Source organism: Borostomias antarcticus (assembly GCF_949987555.1).
Source record: "Borostomias antarcticus genome assembly, chromosome: 12".
NCBI lineage: Eukaryota > Metazoa > Chordata > Actinopteri > Stomiiformes > Stomiidae > Borostomias > Borostomias antarcticus.
In genome coordinates this window covers 3,248,961-3,266,460 of record NC_140245.1, presented here as the reverse complement: position 1 = coordinate 3,266,460, position 17,500 = coordinate 3,248,961, and the positions used below count along the sequence as shown (strand labels likewise).

General features: G+C 48.6%; 2 protein-coding genes across 3 annotated transcripts in view; both read left to right on the top strand.

The window, feature by feature from the left end:
* Window positions 1–393: 393 nt before the first annotated feature.
* LOC311316361 (calreticulin-like) lies at window positions 394–4,565 on the top strand (the record flags this gene model as incomplete). Its single annotated transcript, XM_084447202.1, has 9 exons — window positions 394–481; window positions 884–985; window positions 1,120–1,323; window positions 1,672–1,766; window positions 1,916–2,125; window positions 2,402–2,515; window positions 2,886–3,029; window positions 3,411–3,503; window positions 4,344–4,565. The coding sequence occupies 9 exons, from the start codon at window positions 394–396 to the stop codon at window positions 4,563–4,565; spliced, it is 1,272 nt and encodes a 423-aa protein (XP_084303328.1).
* Window positions 4,566–7,637: 3,072 nt separating this feature from the next.
* LOC311316190 (epidermal growth factor receptor substrate 15-like 1) overlaps window positions 7,638–17,500 on the top strand; it is a 21,445-nt gene continuing 11,582 nt past the window's right edge. For both annotated transcript variants that reach the window (XM_084446996.1, XM_084446997.1), the window contains exons 1-12: window positions 7,638–7,666; window positions 8,126–8,167; window positions 8,292–8,381; window positions 8,602–8,649; window positions 8,756–8,851; window positions 9,009–9,083; window positions 9,172–9,297; window positions 9,403–9,462; window positions 9,587–9,859; window positions 10,991–11,148; window positions 11,593–11,758; window positions 16,579–16,664. In XM_084446996.1, the coding sequence (XP_084303122.1) occupies window positions 7,640–7,666; window positions 8,126–8,167; window positions 8,292–8,381; window positions 8,602–8,649; window positions 8,756–8,851; window positions 9,009–9,083; window positions 9,172–9,297; window positions 9,403–9,462; window positions 9,587–9,859; window positions 10,991–11,148; window positions 11,593–11,758; window positions 16,579–16,664 (1,247 nt within the window). In that variant the 5' untranslated portion in view covers window positions 7,638–7,639. The remainder of the gene's footprint in view (window positions 7,667–8,125; window positions 8,168–8,291; window positions 8,382–8,601; window positions 8,650–8,755; window positions 8,852–9,008; window positions 9,084–9,171; window positions 9,298–9,402; window positions 9,463–9,586; window positions 9,860–10,990; window positions 11,149–11,592; window positions 11,759–16,578; window positions 16,665–17,500) is intronic.

Below are 17,500 nucleotides of genomic sequence, written 5' to 3'. Positions count from 1 at the left end.
CCCCTTTTCTCTATTGTATGATGTATAGTGCTTTTAATATTATTCTCTGACAATGTTTTTGTGTTATTTTTTAATTGTGTAATTGTGTGTGTTGTGTGTTGTGTGTTTTAATTGTGTTTCTGTGAAGCACTTCGTTAAGTGTATTACTGTACTATTCCATCATACATAAAGCTTGAATGATTGCCACTGATTCTGACGCCCGTCTCGTGGTTTCCTCTCATTGGCTTCGGTTGACACGTTTCTCTTAATAGTTCCATCCACTCTGTCCAATGAGAGACGGACATCTGTTCACGCAGCTCCTCAGAAGAAGTCCCTCTCGCATCACCAGACAGTCACAGTCACAGCTGGACAGGAGGCAGGTTCAACAGCACCTGACACTCTAGAAGAGGAAAGATGCGCTTCCTAGGTTTACTTGCGATACTTTTGTCGGTGTTATCCGTCCATTCTACAGAGTACTTTAAAGAACAATTTCTTGATGGAGGTAAGTTTTTTGAGGCGCCAGTGCAGGGAATTTATCTTCTTACAGGTAGAGCTGCTTATCTGCAACGGCAAGCTAGATAACAAAACAATTGGGAAACACCTTTAATTAACCTTTACATAATTAATTGAATGCTTACTGTTATAGCCTACGTGGTGTAGCTAGCGAGGTAGCTTACCAGACATTTGGTCTACTAGCTTTCTAGTGAATATTGGTTACTTAATGTCAGTTATAATTTACATAAATCGACCAGCCACATCTTGATTGGGAGCTACAATTTCAACTCATAGGGGGGGCAAATAAAGCTCACAGCTAATATTTTGCAGTTAGAGACTTATATCTGTGAAATGCATGGTGACTTAAATCAAGTGTTTCTGCATTACTCGTTTGCTTATTGATGTCTAGATGCATGGAGGACTCGCTGGGTGGACTCCAAAAACAAGGACGATTATGGAGAGTGGCAAGTAACAGCTGGCAACTTCTATGGGGATGCAGAGAAAGATAAAGGTGAGTTATATTATTGGTACCCAAGTAGTCAATGGTGTTATTTACTCAATGTCAATTTAATGTCAGTCCATTCCAGACAGCACGTGTTACGTTCGCTAACAACACCTTCTGTTTTGGGTCATGCCACACGACAGGTCTACAGACCAGCCAGGACGCCCGCTTCTATGCCACCTCTACCCGCTTCGAACCCTTCAGCAACGAGGGGAAGACTCTGGTGATCCAGTTCTCCGTCAAACACGAGCAGAAGATCGACTGCGGCGGAGGCTACGTCAAGGTGTTCCCCTCCGATCTGGACCAGGAAAGCATGCACGGAGAGTCGCAGTACTACATCATGTTCGGTAAGCACCTCCTTACGCTGTGATGTCGTGGCAGCATGCCGTTTCAGAGAATGGTTTCTCTCAACGTGCCCTCGTGCCAACCTGCCCTCACTCCCCCTCACAGATCTGACGGGAGGGGGTAGGTAGGAGTAGCTAGATTTGGAACTAGGAGGAGCTACGACACACAGACATACTCTGTTGCATCATGGCGGTGAAGGGGAATTTGCCCTACGGGTGACAGCGATACTGTAAGTCATTGAGGATAGTGAGGGTGGATGAAGAGAAGTGTGAAGTGGCCGCCAAGAGCTTTTTGAACAGTTTGGGGTAAAAGCGTGACAATTGTTCACATGTTTAATGATGTCTCTGCAGGCCCTGACATCTGTGGCTTCAAACACAAGAAGGTCCATGTCATCTTTAACTACAAAGGCCAGAATCACCTCATCAAGAAGGACATCAAGCCCAAGGTAAGGAAATATCTTGATTTATGTGTTTACAAATAGTATTTATTCTAACTGTTGAGCTTTATTCTCTCTCTCACACACACACACACACGCACACACGCACACACAGATGTACATGTACGTATCTGATGTTCGTCTTCTGTCTTCCTCAGGAGGACGAGCTGACCCACCTGTACACGCTGATCCTACACCCCGACCTGACCTACGAGGTGAAGATTGACAACGTGATAGTGGAGTCTGGGGAACTGGAGGACGACTGGGACTTCCTGCCCCCGAGGAAGATCAAGGACCCTGAGGTGTCCAAGCCTGAGGACTGGGTAGACAACGCCAAGATTGACGACCCCGACGACACCAAGCCTGAGGTACGCCGCCTTGAGCCGCAACTGCCATTACACTTCAAGTTTACTTTATTGTCATTGCACACAAGCACAAAAAAAGTAAATTGCAATACTTAAAGTGCTTTCACACGTTAAAAAACTTTTCTACACATAATAAACACATAACGAACAGTATTATACATACAAAGTGCAGTGCCGAGTGTAAACGGTGTTCATTGTTGCTGTATATTATATACTTGGAATGATGTAGGGTTCTGTACGCTCTGCATCTACAGATAAATGACTGTTGTAATTTTCTAGGATTGGGATCAACCAGAGAACATTCCAGACCCTGCTGCTAAGAAACCTAGCGACTGGGATGAAGATATGGATGGAGAGTGGGAGCCAGCCATGATGCCCAACCCAGAATTTAAGGTATGGAGGCAGGGAGGCGGGTCAGACTCTATTAATACATCCATGGTCAGACTGCACCAGGAATGCCCTTGGCGCTTTCAGCCATTGATGTAGTTACGGGTGATGTTGCTCAAAACCGTTTAAGCAAAAAATGTTCACATAATTTGGGTCCATTCACTCAAATTGCTTGGTGATTCTGTTGAAGGAAGGTTAACTGTTGCAAAACTGTCTTGGTCAGCGGTAGAGTTTGAAAAGAGCGTTATGGGCAAGTCGTTCCTGTCACTGAACAGCAATGCAGGTTCGGGATTGCTGTCGTGTCAAATGTCAGGTTGAGGATTAAAACCCGGAATCATTTAAAGCAATTTTGATAAACGTACCGGTTTCTTTGCAGGGAGAATGGAGACCCCAGAAGATCGACAACCCCGCTTACAAAGGGGAATGGATCCATCCTGAGCTCGACAACCCAGAGTACACAGCTGATCCAGACCTCGGCAAGTTTGACAGCATTGCTATCGTGGGACTGGACCTGTGGCAGGTGAGTGAGATGAGCCTCCTCTGATAGCCCTTTTCCACCAAAGGAACTCTGGTTTGTGAACCGGTTCGTTTCAAAATTCCTGGAACCTTGGTTCTGTCCAGAGAACCAGTTTTGAGCCGAACCGTTGTACGTCAGCCCACGCCCATGATGTCGTCACGGTTCGCACTGAAAAACCTACTATTTTGTGGTGCCGGTTCGGAACCAGCTTTCGGGTTCCCGAACTCATTTCTTTTTTGTCGAAATGCTCGGAACCATTCAAAATTAGGTTTGCGAACCGGCACCGAACCGGTTCCCTCTTGGTGGAAAAGGCCTGTGAGAGAACCTCACGCTTACAGGGTTGCTGTCATCAGAGACTCTGACACATTGTTCCATTTTTTACAGGTGAAATCTGGAACCATCTTCGACAACTTCCTGATTACAGATGACGTGAAGGAAGCAGAGGACTTTGGAAAGAAGACATGGGGTGTCACTAAGGTTTGTTGGTGTATAGCATCCATCCATCCGGACTCCGGTTCGATTCTGGACCGAACCCCAACTGTCTCCAGTATTATTTCCGAGACATCGCCGCAACGTCAAGAGTCAGTCAAGAGTCAAAATTCTCTGCTTTCTCTGCTGTAAGCAGCACTTCGAACGCCCTCTGCTTGAAGGTTGGCGTTGGCAGTGTTGCCAGATTTGGAGGTGTTCCCCCCCCATGTGGGCCACCTTTGATGACATTGGGCGGTTGGGAAATTGTGAATCCAATCTGGCAACGCTGGGGTCACAGTGTTGCCAACTTGGTGACTCTGTCGCTATATCTGGCGGCTTTCCAGACCCCCTTGACGAATTAATTAGTCGAAAGCGACCTGCGACAAATCTAGCGAGTTTTTCAGGTCATTTGGGGAATTGTTTGACAGAGCTCTGCAAAAGCATCTAATCTATCCCGTTCTGCGACTCGCGTTACAACCGAGCTCACGAAAGCAGAGTGCAGCGAGGGCTGCCGTCTCCGCCCCCTCACCTCTCGCACAGCGGTGTGTGTGTGTGTGTGTGTGTGTGTGTGTGTGTGTGTGTGTGTGTGTGTGTGTGTGTGTGTGTGTGTGTGTGTGTGAACCGGTTTGGGGGGTGGATGGTGATTAGTATTATAATTGTAATGTTTTCTTAAAAGACTGGCCTGGAAAATAATGGTGGACCTTTAGGATTTGTATTTGAGTACCCCTGGTGTATAGTGTCTGGAGACTTGCTGTCCTCAACTCCACTTTATAACATGGTTCAAACTCTCTGATCTTTTCTTGTTCATTTCTAACGCCTGTCTTGTATTTTGAATTTCACCTCCCACAGGCGCCAGAGAAGAAAATGAAAGAGAAGTATGACGAAGTCAAACGCAAAGAGGAGGATGAGGAGGAGAAAGCAAGACTAGAGGCGGAGCAAGCGGCGGCGGCAGAGAGCGAAGCCGCGGAAGAGGAGGGTGAAGAAGAACAAGAAGAAGAGGAAGACGATGATGACGAGGATTCTGAAGAAGAAGAAGCTGGAGGCGAGGATCAGACTAAAGACGAGCTATAGGGGGGGGGTATCGACAGTCAGTCTGTTTCAGTCAGGCACCCCTACTGTGTACGGTGGCCAGATGATCATGGCTGCTACGCATCCGTTCCCTGTGGATGAGGACGAGGCCCAGCTTGGGTTACTAAATTAACTGGGTGTGGGAGAATGGGTGCTTTGGACTAGCGATTTATATGAATCAGTTGGGTCAGATGTTTTTCTTTTGTGTCCCTACAGAGTGCCTTTGCAGAAGCAGGAAGAGCCGTCCCATGGGACCTAATTTCGGGAAAAAAATATGTACACTAGTCAACGGCGATAAACATATAATTTCTCGATTCTGTTTGAATTGTGCTATGACCATACACATGTTTGTCAATTTAAAACATAATTTAGCAAGTCAAGAAAGTCGCAGTTTGTCATAAAACTGTAAGGCAGTTATTACAGAACTAAAATGATTAAAAGAGGTGGAAATCACTATTAGTCTGGCCATGTTGAGAGCTGCAGGAATGCAAAAGGAGAGTTAGTCTTGTTCTGTAAGAGCTGTCATTTGAGATCGGCTTTATAAGGTTTTGGTGAGTGTTAAACGAGTGTAATGTCAGCTAGCCAATATTAGCTAACTTGCGAGTTAACAGAGATGAATAAAATTAATGTTTTAAATTGACAAATCATATGTGATGGTCACGGCACAATTCAAATGGCATCAAGAAATTATTTATCTCTGGCCGTTCACTACTGTTCAGATTTTTCAGATTAAGGTCCCATGGGGGTTTTCTCTTCCTGCTTCTGCTAAGCCACTCTAGAGAGGCCAGATGTGCAGGTCCTCCCAGTCCTCCATGTTGGGATCAATCGGTGAATGAGACGTTCAGCTAAATTGTTCTTTCTTTTTCCGGTGCTACTGCTCCACCATGCCTGTTTTTCTTTTAAAATCAGATTTCATCCAAAGTTTTCATCCACTTTCGCCCTTGTTACTGGTTGACACTTTGTAATGCTATGCTGCAGTCTTTGTTCTAAAATAGTTTGATGCTTAACCCCTGAACGTCGAAGATTCTGTGTGCCAAAGTTTTCTCTTGACTAATGAGAGGAGGTATTGAGGACATCAGAGGGAAATCAATATTGTTATTGTACTGTGAATTATTTACATTTTGTACCTTGGCACTGAATTTACCATCCTCTTTACCATAAATATACAGTACAGTGAGATGATATGATATTGCAGCAACATTGGTTTCGCAATGGATTAGGGAAAACCATGAAGAAATACATTTTACGTTCTAATTGGAATTTAAAGTGTAAGGTGGACTTTGCAACCTGTTATTTTAGTTGTAAGGAAAGTGGTGAGTTATTGCTGAACTACATTCCACTCCAACAAAGACGTGTAGCAGGCTAAACCCCATGTATTACTACATCTTCAAATGCACAATGCTCTTATTTCTATTGGACAGAATGTTATTCATACCAATGTTTTATTAAAAAATAAAGAATATTAACAATTATGTCTCATCCTGATGGACACACTGGCCCCTGGCACTCCTAGTTTATCTCAACCCCACTATTCTCTGTGGTACACTGTAATTAAAACACTGTAATTAAAACTTAGCGGCTGTAGCTCAAGAGGTAGAGTGGGTCGTCCAATGATCATAGGGTCGGCGGTTCAAATCCCGGCTCCTCCTGATGACATGTCAAAGTTGGGCAAGACACTGAACCCCAAATTGCTCCCAATGAGCACCTTGCATGCCCGCTGCCGCCATTGGTGTGTTTACTGTACTGTATATTGGTGAATGAGAGGCCTTCATTGTAAAGGACTTTTTATAAAAGTGCTATATAATTACAGTCCATTTACCATTTGGCCACACGATGGCGTCAAATAGTTTGTGATGGAAGTCCGGTTGGGAGAAGCTAATGTTCCCTGAGTGACTCGAAGGGTAGAAACAGGTGTAAGCTCACTGAAACTTACTGTATGTCTTTAAACATATTTAATTTTTGTTGATGGACCAGGTTTTTGGAGGGGCAATTTGCACGTGTTTTTATGTGGGTTATAGCAGCCCCTGTGAGATGGGCTACTGCAAGTGTCCCCTTTATTTATTCATTTATTATATAGTCATTTGGCCTTGGAAATTAGGCTATGTCATGGAAAAAAAAAAAAATTGTGGTCTAAACATTGTCGTGTGATTATTTTCCATCATGGTTAGGCCTATTTGGAGTGTGGACGTGATTAGCCTATACCATCTTGGTTCATGAACAAGGGGTGTATTACGTGTGTGTGTGTATGTCACATGCATTCCATCAGGGATGTGTGTGTGTATTTAATCAATACCATCTCTTGATTAGAATCATCTCATAGGGCCTCTCCTCCTCCTCCTCTCTCTCTGGCTCCTCCTCCTTCCTCTCTCTCTGGCTCCTCCTCCTCCTCCTCTCTCTCTGGCTTATCCTCCTCCTCCCTCTCTGAGCCAGAGGGAGAAAGGAGGGCATCTCCCTCTCGCTCCCTTACTCTCTCTCAGTGAGCCAGAGAGAGAGAGAGAGAGAGAGGAGGAGGAGATTGTATGCATAAGTGTAATTGGTGCAGTTGTCTTGTAAATGTGTAATTACTGTAATTGGTACAGTTGTCTTGTGTCTTCTTTATGTACTTTGGGCCAATTTAGAATCCAGTTTGGTGTGCACAGAGCCACGAAATGCATTCGGGGCTGTCTCTCTGAACACCATTTCGAGTTATTTCATGATTTTAGAGTGCAATTAACTTTTACCAAGAGGACAAAATTAATCTATATCAATAATCTATATATATATACCATAGATAGATAAGGTATTACTCGGTTCACCACAGATCTTTCAATTGTAAAGTTCCTCTTTTCATTTTATTTTTTCCCAGTAATCCAAACTCTATATCCAATTGCTGTTTTGATTTGATCATTGAGTCACACACGAACAAATCTGTCCCTGTCCCTGTCCCTGTCCCTGTCCCTGTCCCTGTCCCTGGAGCCATCGTAGGCCTATGTGAAGCACAAGCTTCTCCAGGATGGTTTCTGGGACAGCTGAGCTGTCAACGTTGAGGTTCGTGCCCGTTGAAGAAGGGTGTGCGCGTTCCCGTGACAGCAGGAAACATGGCGGCGCTCATGACGCTCAGCCAGGTAACTCCACATACCTCTGGATAAATACGTCCTACCTGCCTACAAGTTACTTGTCGGTGTTTGCGCTATCTTGACTTCTTTTTTCTCGTTAATGCATCAGGTGGCAGTTTCCATCTGTCAGTGGTAGCTAGCGGAAAGGAAAAGCTAGAGCTCGTAGCAAGCTAACTTGTTTTGGCTAGCTAGGCTAGGCTAGCCAGGAAGGAAGCCGACATTGCATCGATATTGAGTATTTTGTGTTTGGATCAACTTTAGTCAGTAACTAATAAGTGATACGCAAAACTCAAACACAAATAACTCCCAAATAGCCTTAGATTATTTGATTGGCTAGTTCCAGACGTGTAATTTTGGTTTAATCAAGCTACCGTTAGCTAGCCTACTGATCTAGCTAATGTTAGCTAGCCAGCTAGAAAGCTGCCTATGTGTAATCTTAAGTGACCTGTGAACGTCCTTTTCCTGCAGTTATCGAGTGGAAATCCCGCTTACGATACCTATTACAGACAGGTACTGTTAATTCAGGAATGTTTTTTAAGCCACAATATTTTTTCCAACTTTTTTAGCGATTTAACGAGCTAGGTGTGATATATAAGGTAGCTAACAACATTATTGTACAACCTCATTCCTGCAGGTCGACCCTGGAAACACTGGGAAAATAGGAGCCGGTGATGCTGCTCAGTTCTTGAAGAAGTCAGGCCTGTCAGACAGTACCTTGGGCAAAGTAAATAACACACACACACACACACCACATACAGTTTTCAGGCACGCTTTGCTGTCCTATCCTATATTATCCTCCTCCTTGTTCTTCACACACACGGACACTACCAGAAGAACCAATCTATCAATACTGTAACTAATATCAACATCAGACAGTAATTGTCATCACTTAGATGATTTCAGACAGTATTGTTCAACATTCTAAATCATCTTCCTCTGTTCAGATTTGGGATTTGGCCGATCCTGAAAGAAAGGGCTTCTTGGATAAGCGGGTGAAGTTAACAAAGACTTTAGTTTCATCCGATTATTATCGTTTTTATTCAGCTTCCGCATATCCGACATTAAGCGCTGACTGTGTCCTGGCTTCCTCGTTCTCAGGGTTTCTTCATCGCTCTGAGGCTGGTGGCCTCGGCCCAAGGAGGAAATGACATCAGCCTCAACAATCTGAACCAGACACTGGCTGCGCCTAAATTTGTAAGTGTTGAAGCGGCGCCACACCGACACTTGCATGACAATATCTGTCCTTTTGTCGTATCTTTTTTTGCTGATCTTGTCAGATTGTCACATCAGTTAATCACACGGTATGGCATTGGGCGGAAGCATGTAGCATTGAGTGTTTCTTGTTTTGCAGAAAGACACAAACAGTCCATCTCTGGGCACCTCGCTGAGCACATCGTCTTCCACTGACTCTCAGTGGGCTGTGAGGGTGAGTACAGGTTAAACATGGGCTTTATAAACGATGTGAGTAAGGTAATGAACAGCAAGCTCATCGTGTGATATATTCCTCCTTCCAGTCTGATGAAAAAGGGAAGTTTGACAGCATATTTGAGAGCCTTGCACCAGCGAACGGGCTCCTCTCTGGGGATAAAGTCAAGCCAGTCCTGATCAACTCCAAACTACCTCTGGATGTGTTAGGAAAGGTGGGCACACTACCACAGCCAATCCTGGCTCTTAAATGCTGTTTGTGACTGAAAGGCCTAGTGAAAAAAGTAATTTTTTGCTCCTTTTTACTTTGTTATATTTAGATTTGGGACCTCAGTGATGTGGACAAAGACGGTCACCTGGACAAAGATGAGTTTTCAGTGGTAAACTGGCTTTTAAAAGAACATCTCAGTTGTGTTTGTGTCTTCCCTATGGCGAGACTGCTTTTTCGATATCAATGTCTTGGATGCAACAGGTGTGACCAAACCCTTATCATCCCTCCCTCAGGCCATGCATCTGGTGTACCGCGCCATGGAGAAAGAGCCTGTCCCCTCCACCCTGCCCCCCTCCCTCATCCCCCCGACCAGGAGGAAGAAGGTTGCCGGGGCGCTCCCGGGCGCCGTGTCCGTGCTGCCCGCCCTGGCCGGCCTGAGCCCCCTGACCCCCCGGCTCACCGGCTCACCGCCGCCCCTCCGCCCCGCCCCGTCCCTGGGCGGGGCCATCCCTAGTAGCACCGCCAGCAGCCTCTCCCCCAAGCTCTCCTTCAAAGCCCCCTCGCAGGTACGGCCCCCTCTAGTCACTAGGGCTGGGTTTAAAAAAAACGATTCATCGATTCTGAATCAAATGATTCAGAATCGATTCATGAATCCCCAAATCTATCTTTTATTTTATGAATGAATGAATGAAGGAATGAATAGTTCATTAATTCATTCAATGATTCATTCATTCATTCATTTTTGGAAATCAGTATCGATACCCAGCCCTAGTATTGATGTGTTGCATAACTTGGCAGTCATGTAATTAAGGTTACAGCTAAAAAAAACAAACAGTTTTTAATAATACTAACCGAATCGATATTGAATCGAATCAAATCGAATTGAATCGTGATAATCGATTCCGAACCTTGTGAATCGGAATCGAATCGATTCTTGAAATTCAACTCGATACCCAGCCCTACTAGTCTCTGAGGTACGGTTTGCTGCTCTTTGCCTCCAGCACTAGATTAAGCTCTGGTTCACTTGCTTAGATGCACTTGCGAGTTACGGCGTGTGGTAGTACACTGACTACCTACGTTAAATGCAATTATTCTAAGTCGCATCGGATAAAAGCGTCTGCTAAATGACTGTACTGTAATGTAAAGATAGGCCAGAGCATTCCAGGGGAATATTCTCTGAATAGGTTCTACATGTGTTTCTCGCTCTTTCTCTGAGAAGGTCTGTCGAGGGCACAGCAGGGTTATTTTCACACCAGCACTTCCGGATCCGCCTTCCTCTGTTTGGAACGGCCCAAACCGGTTCTGCCTCATGCCACCCTCTCTCTCGGTCGTCCCCGAGTCTGTTTTCCCTGTATACTCCGCTATTGTAGCCGTGAGGATCAGGCTCGTCACGGGGACGGGCTTTAGTGACAAGGAAGTCATGCTGTGATACTGATGACGTCAAGTAGTAGTAGGGTTATGCCCCAGGTCCTATCAGTTACAGGCATAATACGCTCTGCATTAGTTGACCTGTAAGTAATACGTCAGCAGTAGATCTTGGCGCCCACAAGTCGAAGAAAGACACCAGATGTTTTTTCTTCCTGTATTCTCTGTGTGTCTCTCTCTCTCTCCGTGCTTCAATGTCTGAATGACACGTTTATGACTTTCTCGACCTTTTCACCGCATCGCTGACCATGTGATCTTTCCCGCGGCGGCAGCCGGCGGTGAACTGGGTGGTCCCCGTGGCAGACCGAGGACGCTACGATGACATCTTCCTGAAAACGGACACCGACATGGACGGCCTGGTCACCGGCACCGAGGTCATCGAGATCTTCATGCAGTCCAGCCTGCCTCAGACGACACTGGCACAGATATGGTGAGAGCGGGCGCGTGGGCAGCAGCAGAGGGTGAGGGGTGAGGGGGGGGTGCGTGATGAGGGGGTGAGCGAAGGCAGGTCAGGAGGCGCGGTAGCGACCGCCTGTACGACCGCTGGGGATCGGGCGTGAAAACTGTGAACGGTTGCAACGGAACAGCATGATTAAATACTTAGTTTCATACATGAGAAGGAAATCCAGTCATCAGCCAGCTCAGTATGCAGCTGTGGATCCGGCCCAGGCCCTGTTTGAGTTTGCATCTTTCCTTACTCCTCTTCTGGAGATAATTCTCTGATCTCGGCCGTGAATTTGAGAGTCGCGAGACTAACAGCACGCCGCATTTGACATCCTCCTCTTCCTCCTCCTGCTTCTGCTGCTCCTCCTCCTCCTCCTCCTGCTGCTGCTCCTCCTCCTGCTCCATCTCCTCCTCCTCTTCCTCCTCTCAGGGGCCTGGCTGACACCAAGCAGTTCGGCCGGCTGTCCCGGGAGCAGTTCTCGCTCGCCATGTACCTGATCCAGCAGAAGGTGACCAAAGGCCTGGACCCCCCCCAGGCCCTCACGCCCGACATGATCCCCCCCTCGGAGAGGACGGCCGCCTCCGCAGCCGGACCCGTGAGTCTCACCCCCCCACCCCCCCCCCTCGCCCGCGCACACCTCTCCACGCCCTAATACCCCCCCCCCCCCGCTCACTCTGCGCCCCCTGACCTGCCTTCCCTCACCCCCTCATCACGTACTCCCCCTCGCCCCTCTGCTCCCCTCGCCTTCGTCCCTCCCGTCTGCGCCGTTTTTACCCAGACCCAAACTGTCCCTTACCGTCCGCGTCTCACGCTATGACATCACACCGCCGCTAGCGTCTCGACCCCACGCCGCCACGCCTCCGTCTCTCACCCCCCTCTCTGTCCCGTCTCCCCGAGCTTCCCCGGGCTCACGGCGGCCGCGGGGCCCGAGCTCGCCGCCTCTGCCAGCGTGCGCAGAGCGAGTAATGCGTCCCGGTTGGGGGGTCACCGCGTCGTTGCGACGCGTCCGTTCTTTCCGTTTGTGTCGAGACGAGACGGCTCTGTTACCCTCTCACCAACGCTGCCGCCAAACTGCGCCGATAAAACAGAAACACATCCTCACATCCCTTCTCTTTCTTATTTTTCTGTTATCAGTGCAGCACTGCCCCCTGCTGGTTCTCTAGAGGTACAACTCCCTGCTCTGTAGAAGGGACTCAGATGTCAACCGCCAGTATCTAGGCCTATGCTAGATTGCTTAGTGGCACTCGGACATCATTCGTTTATAGTGGAACATCTGTCATGTGTAGCAATGGCTGTATTGTCTATTGTGTAAACACTTTAAAGTCTGCATACCCCTTTCACCTTCTCCACGTTTTATTACGTTACAGACTTATTTTACAATAGATTGAGTTAATTTTTTTGTCTCAAAATTCTACACAAAATAGCCCATAATGATAGTGAAAACAGGTTTTTAGACATTCGTGCTAATTTATTTAAAAACCAAAATGTAAAATATCATATGTACACAAGTGTGCACACCCTTTGATATGACACCCAAAAGTGAGCTGAGGTGCATTTTGTTTCCACTGTTACTGCTTGAGATGTTTCTAGAACTTAATAGAGTCCACTTGTGGCTAATTCAATTGATTGGACATGATTGGGGATTACCAACACCTGCGTATATAAGGTCCCACAGTTGACGGTGTATGTCAGAGCAAACTCCAAGCCTTGGGGTCGAAGGAATAATCCGCAGACCTCAGAAACAGGATTGTGTCAAGGCATAGACCTGGAGAAGGGTACGGAAAAATATCTGCAGCTTTACAGATCCCAAAGAGCACAGTGGCCATAATTCATAAATGGAAGAAATTTAGAACCACAGAGAGACTTCCTAGACCTGGCCGCCCGGCCAAACTGAGCGATCAGGAAAGACGGGCCTCGGTCAAGGAGGTGAGCAGGAACCCGAGGGTCACTCTGACAGCTCCAGCGTATCCTTGTGGAGATTGCCAGAAGATCAACCTTTCAGAAGATCAACTATCCAGGTAGCACTGCACCAATCAGTCCTTTATGGTAGAGTGGTCAGACGGAAGCATATTATCAGTAAAAAGCACATGACAGCCCGCTTGGAGTTTGCCAAAAGGTACCTAGAGGACTGCTGGTCTGATGAAACCAAGATTGAACTTTTTGGCCTGAATACCAAGCGTCACGTCTGGAGGAAACCAGGCACGGCTCATCACCTTGCTAATACCATCCCTACAGTGAAGCATGCTGGTGGCAACATCATGATGTGGGGATGTTTTTCAGCAGCTTGGAACAGGGCAACTAGTCCTGATAGAGGGAAAGATGCAGATGCAGCTAAGTACACCGAGATACTTGAAGAAAACCTGCTCCCGAGCGCTCTGGTCCTCACGAACCTCAACGACTCAAAGCACACAGCCAAGAGAACAAAGGAGTGGCTTCTGGGAAAGTCTGTGAATGTCCTTGAGTGGCCCAGCCAGAGCCCAGACCTGAATCCAATGAATGTCCTTGAGTGGCCCAGCCAGAGCCCAGACCTGAATCCAATAGAACATCTGTGGAAAGAGCTGATAAGGGCTGAGTACCGACGCTCCCCATCCAACCTGACGGAGCTTGCAAGGATGTGCCAAGAGGAATGGGCAAATCAAAAAATTTCCAGAAACGCGTGTGCCAAGCTCATAGCTTCTTTCCCAAGACACCTTGAAGCTGTAATCGCTGCCAAAGGTGCATGAACCAAGAATTAGGCTAAGGGTGTGTACAGATGTGTCATCCTCTTTTCGTCAGTAAAATAAAATTGCATATTTTCTAAAAACCTGTTTTCACTTGACAATCTATTGTTGAATAAATATGTAACTTAATAAAACGTGGTAAAGGTGAAAGAGGTGTGCAGATTTTCCAGTTTGACTGTATATCCAAATCAATTCAGAGGGGCTCAGGACACAGATGTTTACATTGCCAGAGCAAGTGTGAAATTTTTTTCTGTACAATTAAAAAATTATACAAGAATAAGAAAATGTAAACAGCTTTGTATATATACACATAAAGTTAAGATACCTTAAAATAAAAATAGAAAAAGATGTGGACATTGCAGGTTGAATAATATAAATAGCCAGATAAGTGAGGACTGTGTAAACACTGCAACATGTTTTTTTTTCTCTATATCTAATGTGTGTGGAGCTGTGGCTGCTGTGCTGTGTTGTGTGTGTGTGTTGTGTGAGCTGTGGTGTGGTGTGTGTGAGCTGTGCTGTGTGTGTGAGCTGTGGTGTGGTGTGTGTGAGCTGTGGTGTGTGTGTGTGTGTTGTGGCTGCTGTGCTGTGTGTGTGTGTGTGTTGTGTGAGCTGTGGTGTGGTGTGTGAGCTGTGCTGTGGTGTGTGTGTGTGTTGTGTGAGCTGTGGTGTGTGTGTGTTTAGTGAGCTGTGGTGTGTGTGTGTGTTGTGTGAGCTGTGGTGTGTGTGTGTTTAGTGAGCTGTGGTGTGTGTGTGTTGTGTGAGCTGTGCTGTGTGTGTGTTGTGTGAGCTGTGGTGTGTGTGTGTGTGTTGTGGCTGCTCTGGAGTGTGTGTGTGTTGTGGAGTGTGTGTGTGTGTTGTGGAGTGTGTGTGTGTGTGTGTGTGTGTGTGTGTGTGTGTGGAGTGTGTGTGTGTGTGTGTTGTGGAGTGTGACCCCGGCTTCCTCCCTGAGCCTGTGCGGTGTGGTGGTGAGCAGTGGGGAGCTCCGGCAAGACTGACTCCTTCCTCTCCTCTCTCCCCTCCATCTCTCCATCTCTCCCTCCTGCTCCTCCCCCTCTCTCCTCTCCTCTCTCCCCTCCATCTCTCCCTCTCCTGCTCCTCCCCCTCTCTCCTCTCCTCTCTCCTCTCCTCTCTCCCCTCCATCTCTCCCTCCTGCTCCTCCCCCTCTCTCCTCTCCTCACTCCCCTCCATCTCTCCCTCTCCTGCTCCTCCCCCTCTCTCCTCTCCTCTCTCCCCTCCATCTCTCCCTCTCCTGCTCCTCCCCCTCTCTCCTCTCCTCTCTCCCCTCCATCTCTCCCTCTCCTGCTCCTCCCCCTCTCTCCCCTCCATCTCTCCCTCCTGCTCCTCCCCCTCTCTCCTCTCCTCTCTCCCCTCCATCTCTCCCTCTCCTGCTCCTCTCTCCCCTCCATCTCTCCCCTCCATCTCTCCCTCTCCTGCTCCTCTCTCCTCTCCTCTCTCCCCTCCATCTCTCCCTCTCCTGCTCCTCTCTCCTCTCCTCTCTCCCCTCCATCTCTCCCTCCTGCTCCTCCCCCAATCTCCCCCTCTCTCCTCTCCTCTCTCCCCTCCATCTCTCCCTCTCCTGCTCCTCTCTCCTCTCCTCTCTCCCCTCCATCTCTCCCTCCTGCTCCTCCCCCAATCTCCCCCTCTCTCCTCTCCTCTCTCCCCTCCATCTCTCCCTCCTGCTCCTCCTCCAATCTCCTCCTCTCTCCCCTCCATCTCTCCCTCCTGCTCCTCCCCCTCTCCCCTCTCCTCTCTCCCCTCCATCTCTCCCTCTCCTGCTCCTCCCCCAATCTCCCCCTCTCTCCTCTCCTCTCTCCCCTCCATCTCTCCCTCTCCTGCTCCTCCCCCAATCTCCCCCTCTCTCCTCTCCTCTCTCCCCTCCATCTCTCCCTCCTGCTCCTCCCCCACCTCTCCCCCAATCTCTCCCTGCCTCCTCTCCTCTCTCCCCTCCACCTCTCCCCCAATCTCTCCCTGCCTCCTCTCCTCTCTCCCCTCCACCTCTCCCCCCTCTCTCCCTGCCTCCTCTCCTCTCTCCCCTCCCCCCCTCCCCCAATCTCTCCCTGCCTCCTCTCCTCTCTCCCCTCCCCCCCTCCCCCAATCTCTCCCTGCCTCCTCTCCTCTCTCCCCTCCCCCCCTCCCCCAATCTCTCCCTGCCTCCTCTCCTCTCTCCCCTCCACCTCTCCCCCAATCTCTCCCTGCCTCCTCTCCTCTCTCCCCTCCCCTCTCTCCCCCAATCTCTCCCTGCCTCCTCTCCTCTCTCCCCTCCACCTCTCCCCCAATCTCTCCCTGCCTCCTCTCCTCTCTCCCCTCCCCTCTCTCCCCCAATCTCTCCCTGCCTCCTCTCCTCTCTCCCCTCCACCTCTCCCCCAATCTCTCCCTGCCTCCTCTCCTCTCTCCCCTCCACCTCTCCCCCAATCTCTCCCTGCCTCCTCTCCTCTCTCCCCTCCACCTCTCCCCCCCTCCCCCCCTGCCTCCTCTCCTCTCTCCCCTCCACCTCTCCCCCCCTCCCCCCCTGCCTCCTCTCCTCTCTCCCCTCCACCTCTCCCCCCCTCCCCCCCTGCCTCCTCTCCTCTCTCCCCTCCACCTCTCCCCCCCTCCCCCCCTGCCTCCTCTCCTCTCTCCCCTCCACCTCTCCCCCCCTCCCCCCCTGCCTCCTCTCCTCTCTCCCCTCCACCTCTCCCCCCCTCCCCCCCTCCAGGACAGCGCCAGCTCCATGGTCTCAGCGGATCTGACGGCCATCAAAGAGCTGGACGACCTCAGCCAGGAAATAGCCCAGCTGCAGAGGTGAGGGGAGTCTCTCTCTCGCCCCTCCGCCACTTGGAGACGTCTTTGTTTGCTCTCCCTTTGAGGAAGAGGGGGGAGGGGGGGGGGGGGGGGGGGGGGGGGAGGAGGAGGAGGAGGAAGGGGGGGTCTTAACGTTCTAGAAGAGTAAGGAACGAAGAGGCTGCTGTGTGTTTGTTTTGACACACAAAAGTACTGTTTCTTTTGAAGTGCCTGAACCCTTGAGTCATGTCTTGTTATGAGTGCATACTCACAGCACGCTAGGACTCGACCGCTGATCCCCGCGTGTGATCGTGTGTGTGTCTGTCTGTCTCTGTGTGTGTGTGTGTGTGTGTCTGTCTGTCTCTGTGTGTGTGTGTGTGTGTGTGTGTGTGTGTGCGTGCGCGTGTGTGCGTGTGTGTGTGTGGCGCCCTCTCGGTCATCTTCTGTTTGTGTTTTGTCAACAGTCTGCTGTAGTCACTTCCCGCCATCCCAGCGCTAGTACCCTCATTCATACACAGTCCAGCGCCAAACTCTCCGCTAACCCGGCACATTGACCAGGGCTTGGTTATTTTTATTTATTTTTATTTACCTTTAATTTAGCCAGAGGAGCCAATTGACACTTTAGGTCTCATTTACAATGGTGCCTTGGATTATACATCATAAACATACATGTATATAAACAACATCATAAACATATAAACATCATAAACGATATAAAACAGTGTAAAAACAGTAAAATCACATTCTTACGTTTCACACATTTAAATACCAAGACGACATTATCCAAAACATACCTCAACCTCATATTCCTGATTCATATTGTTAAAAAGCCAGTGACTGTGTTGACGATTTCAAGC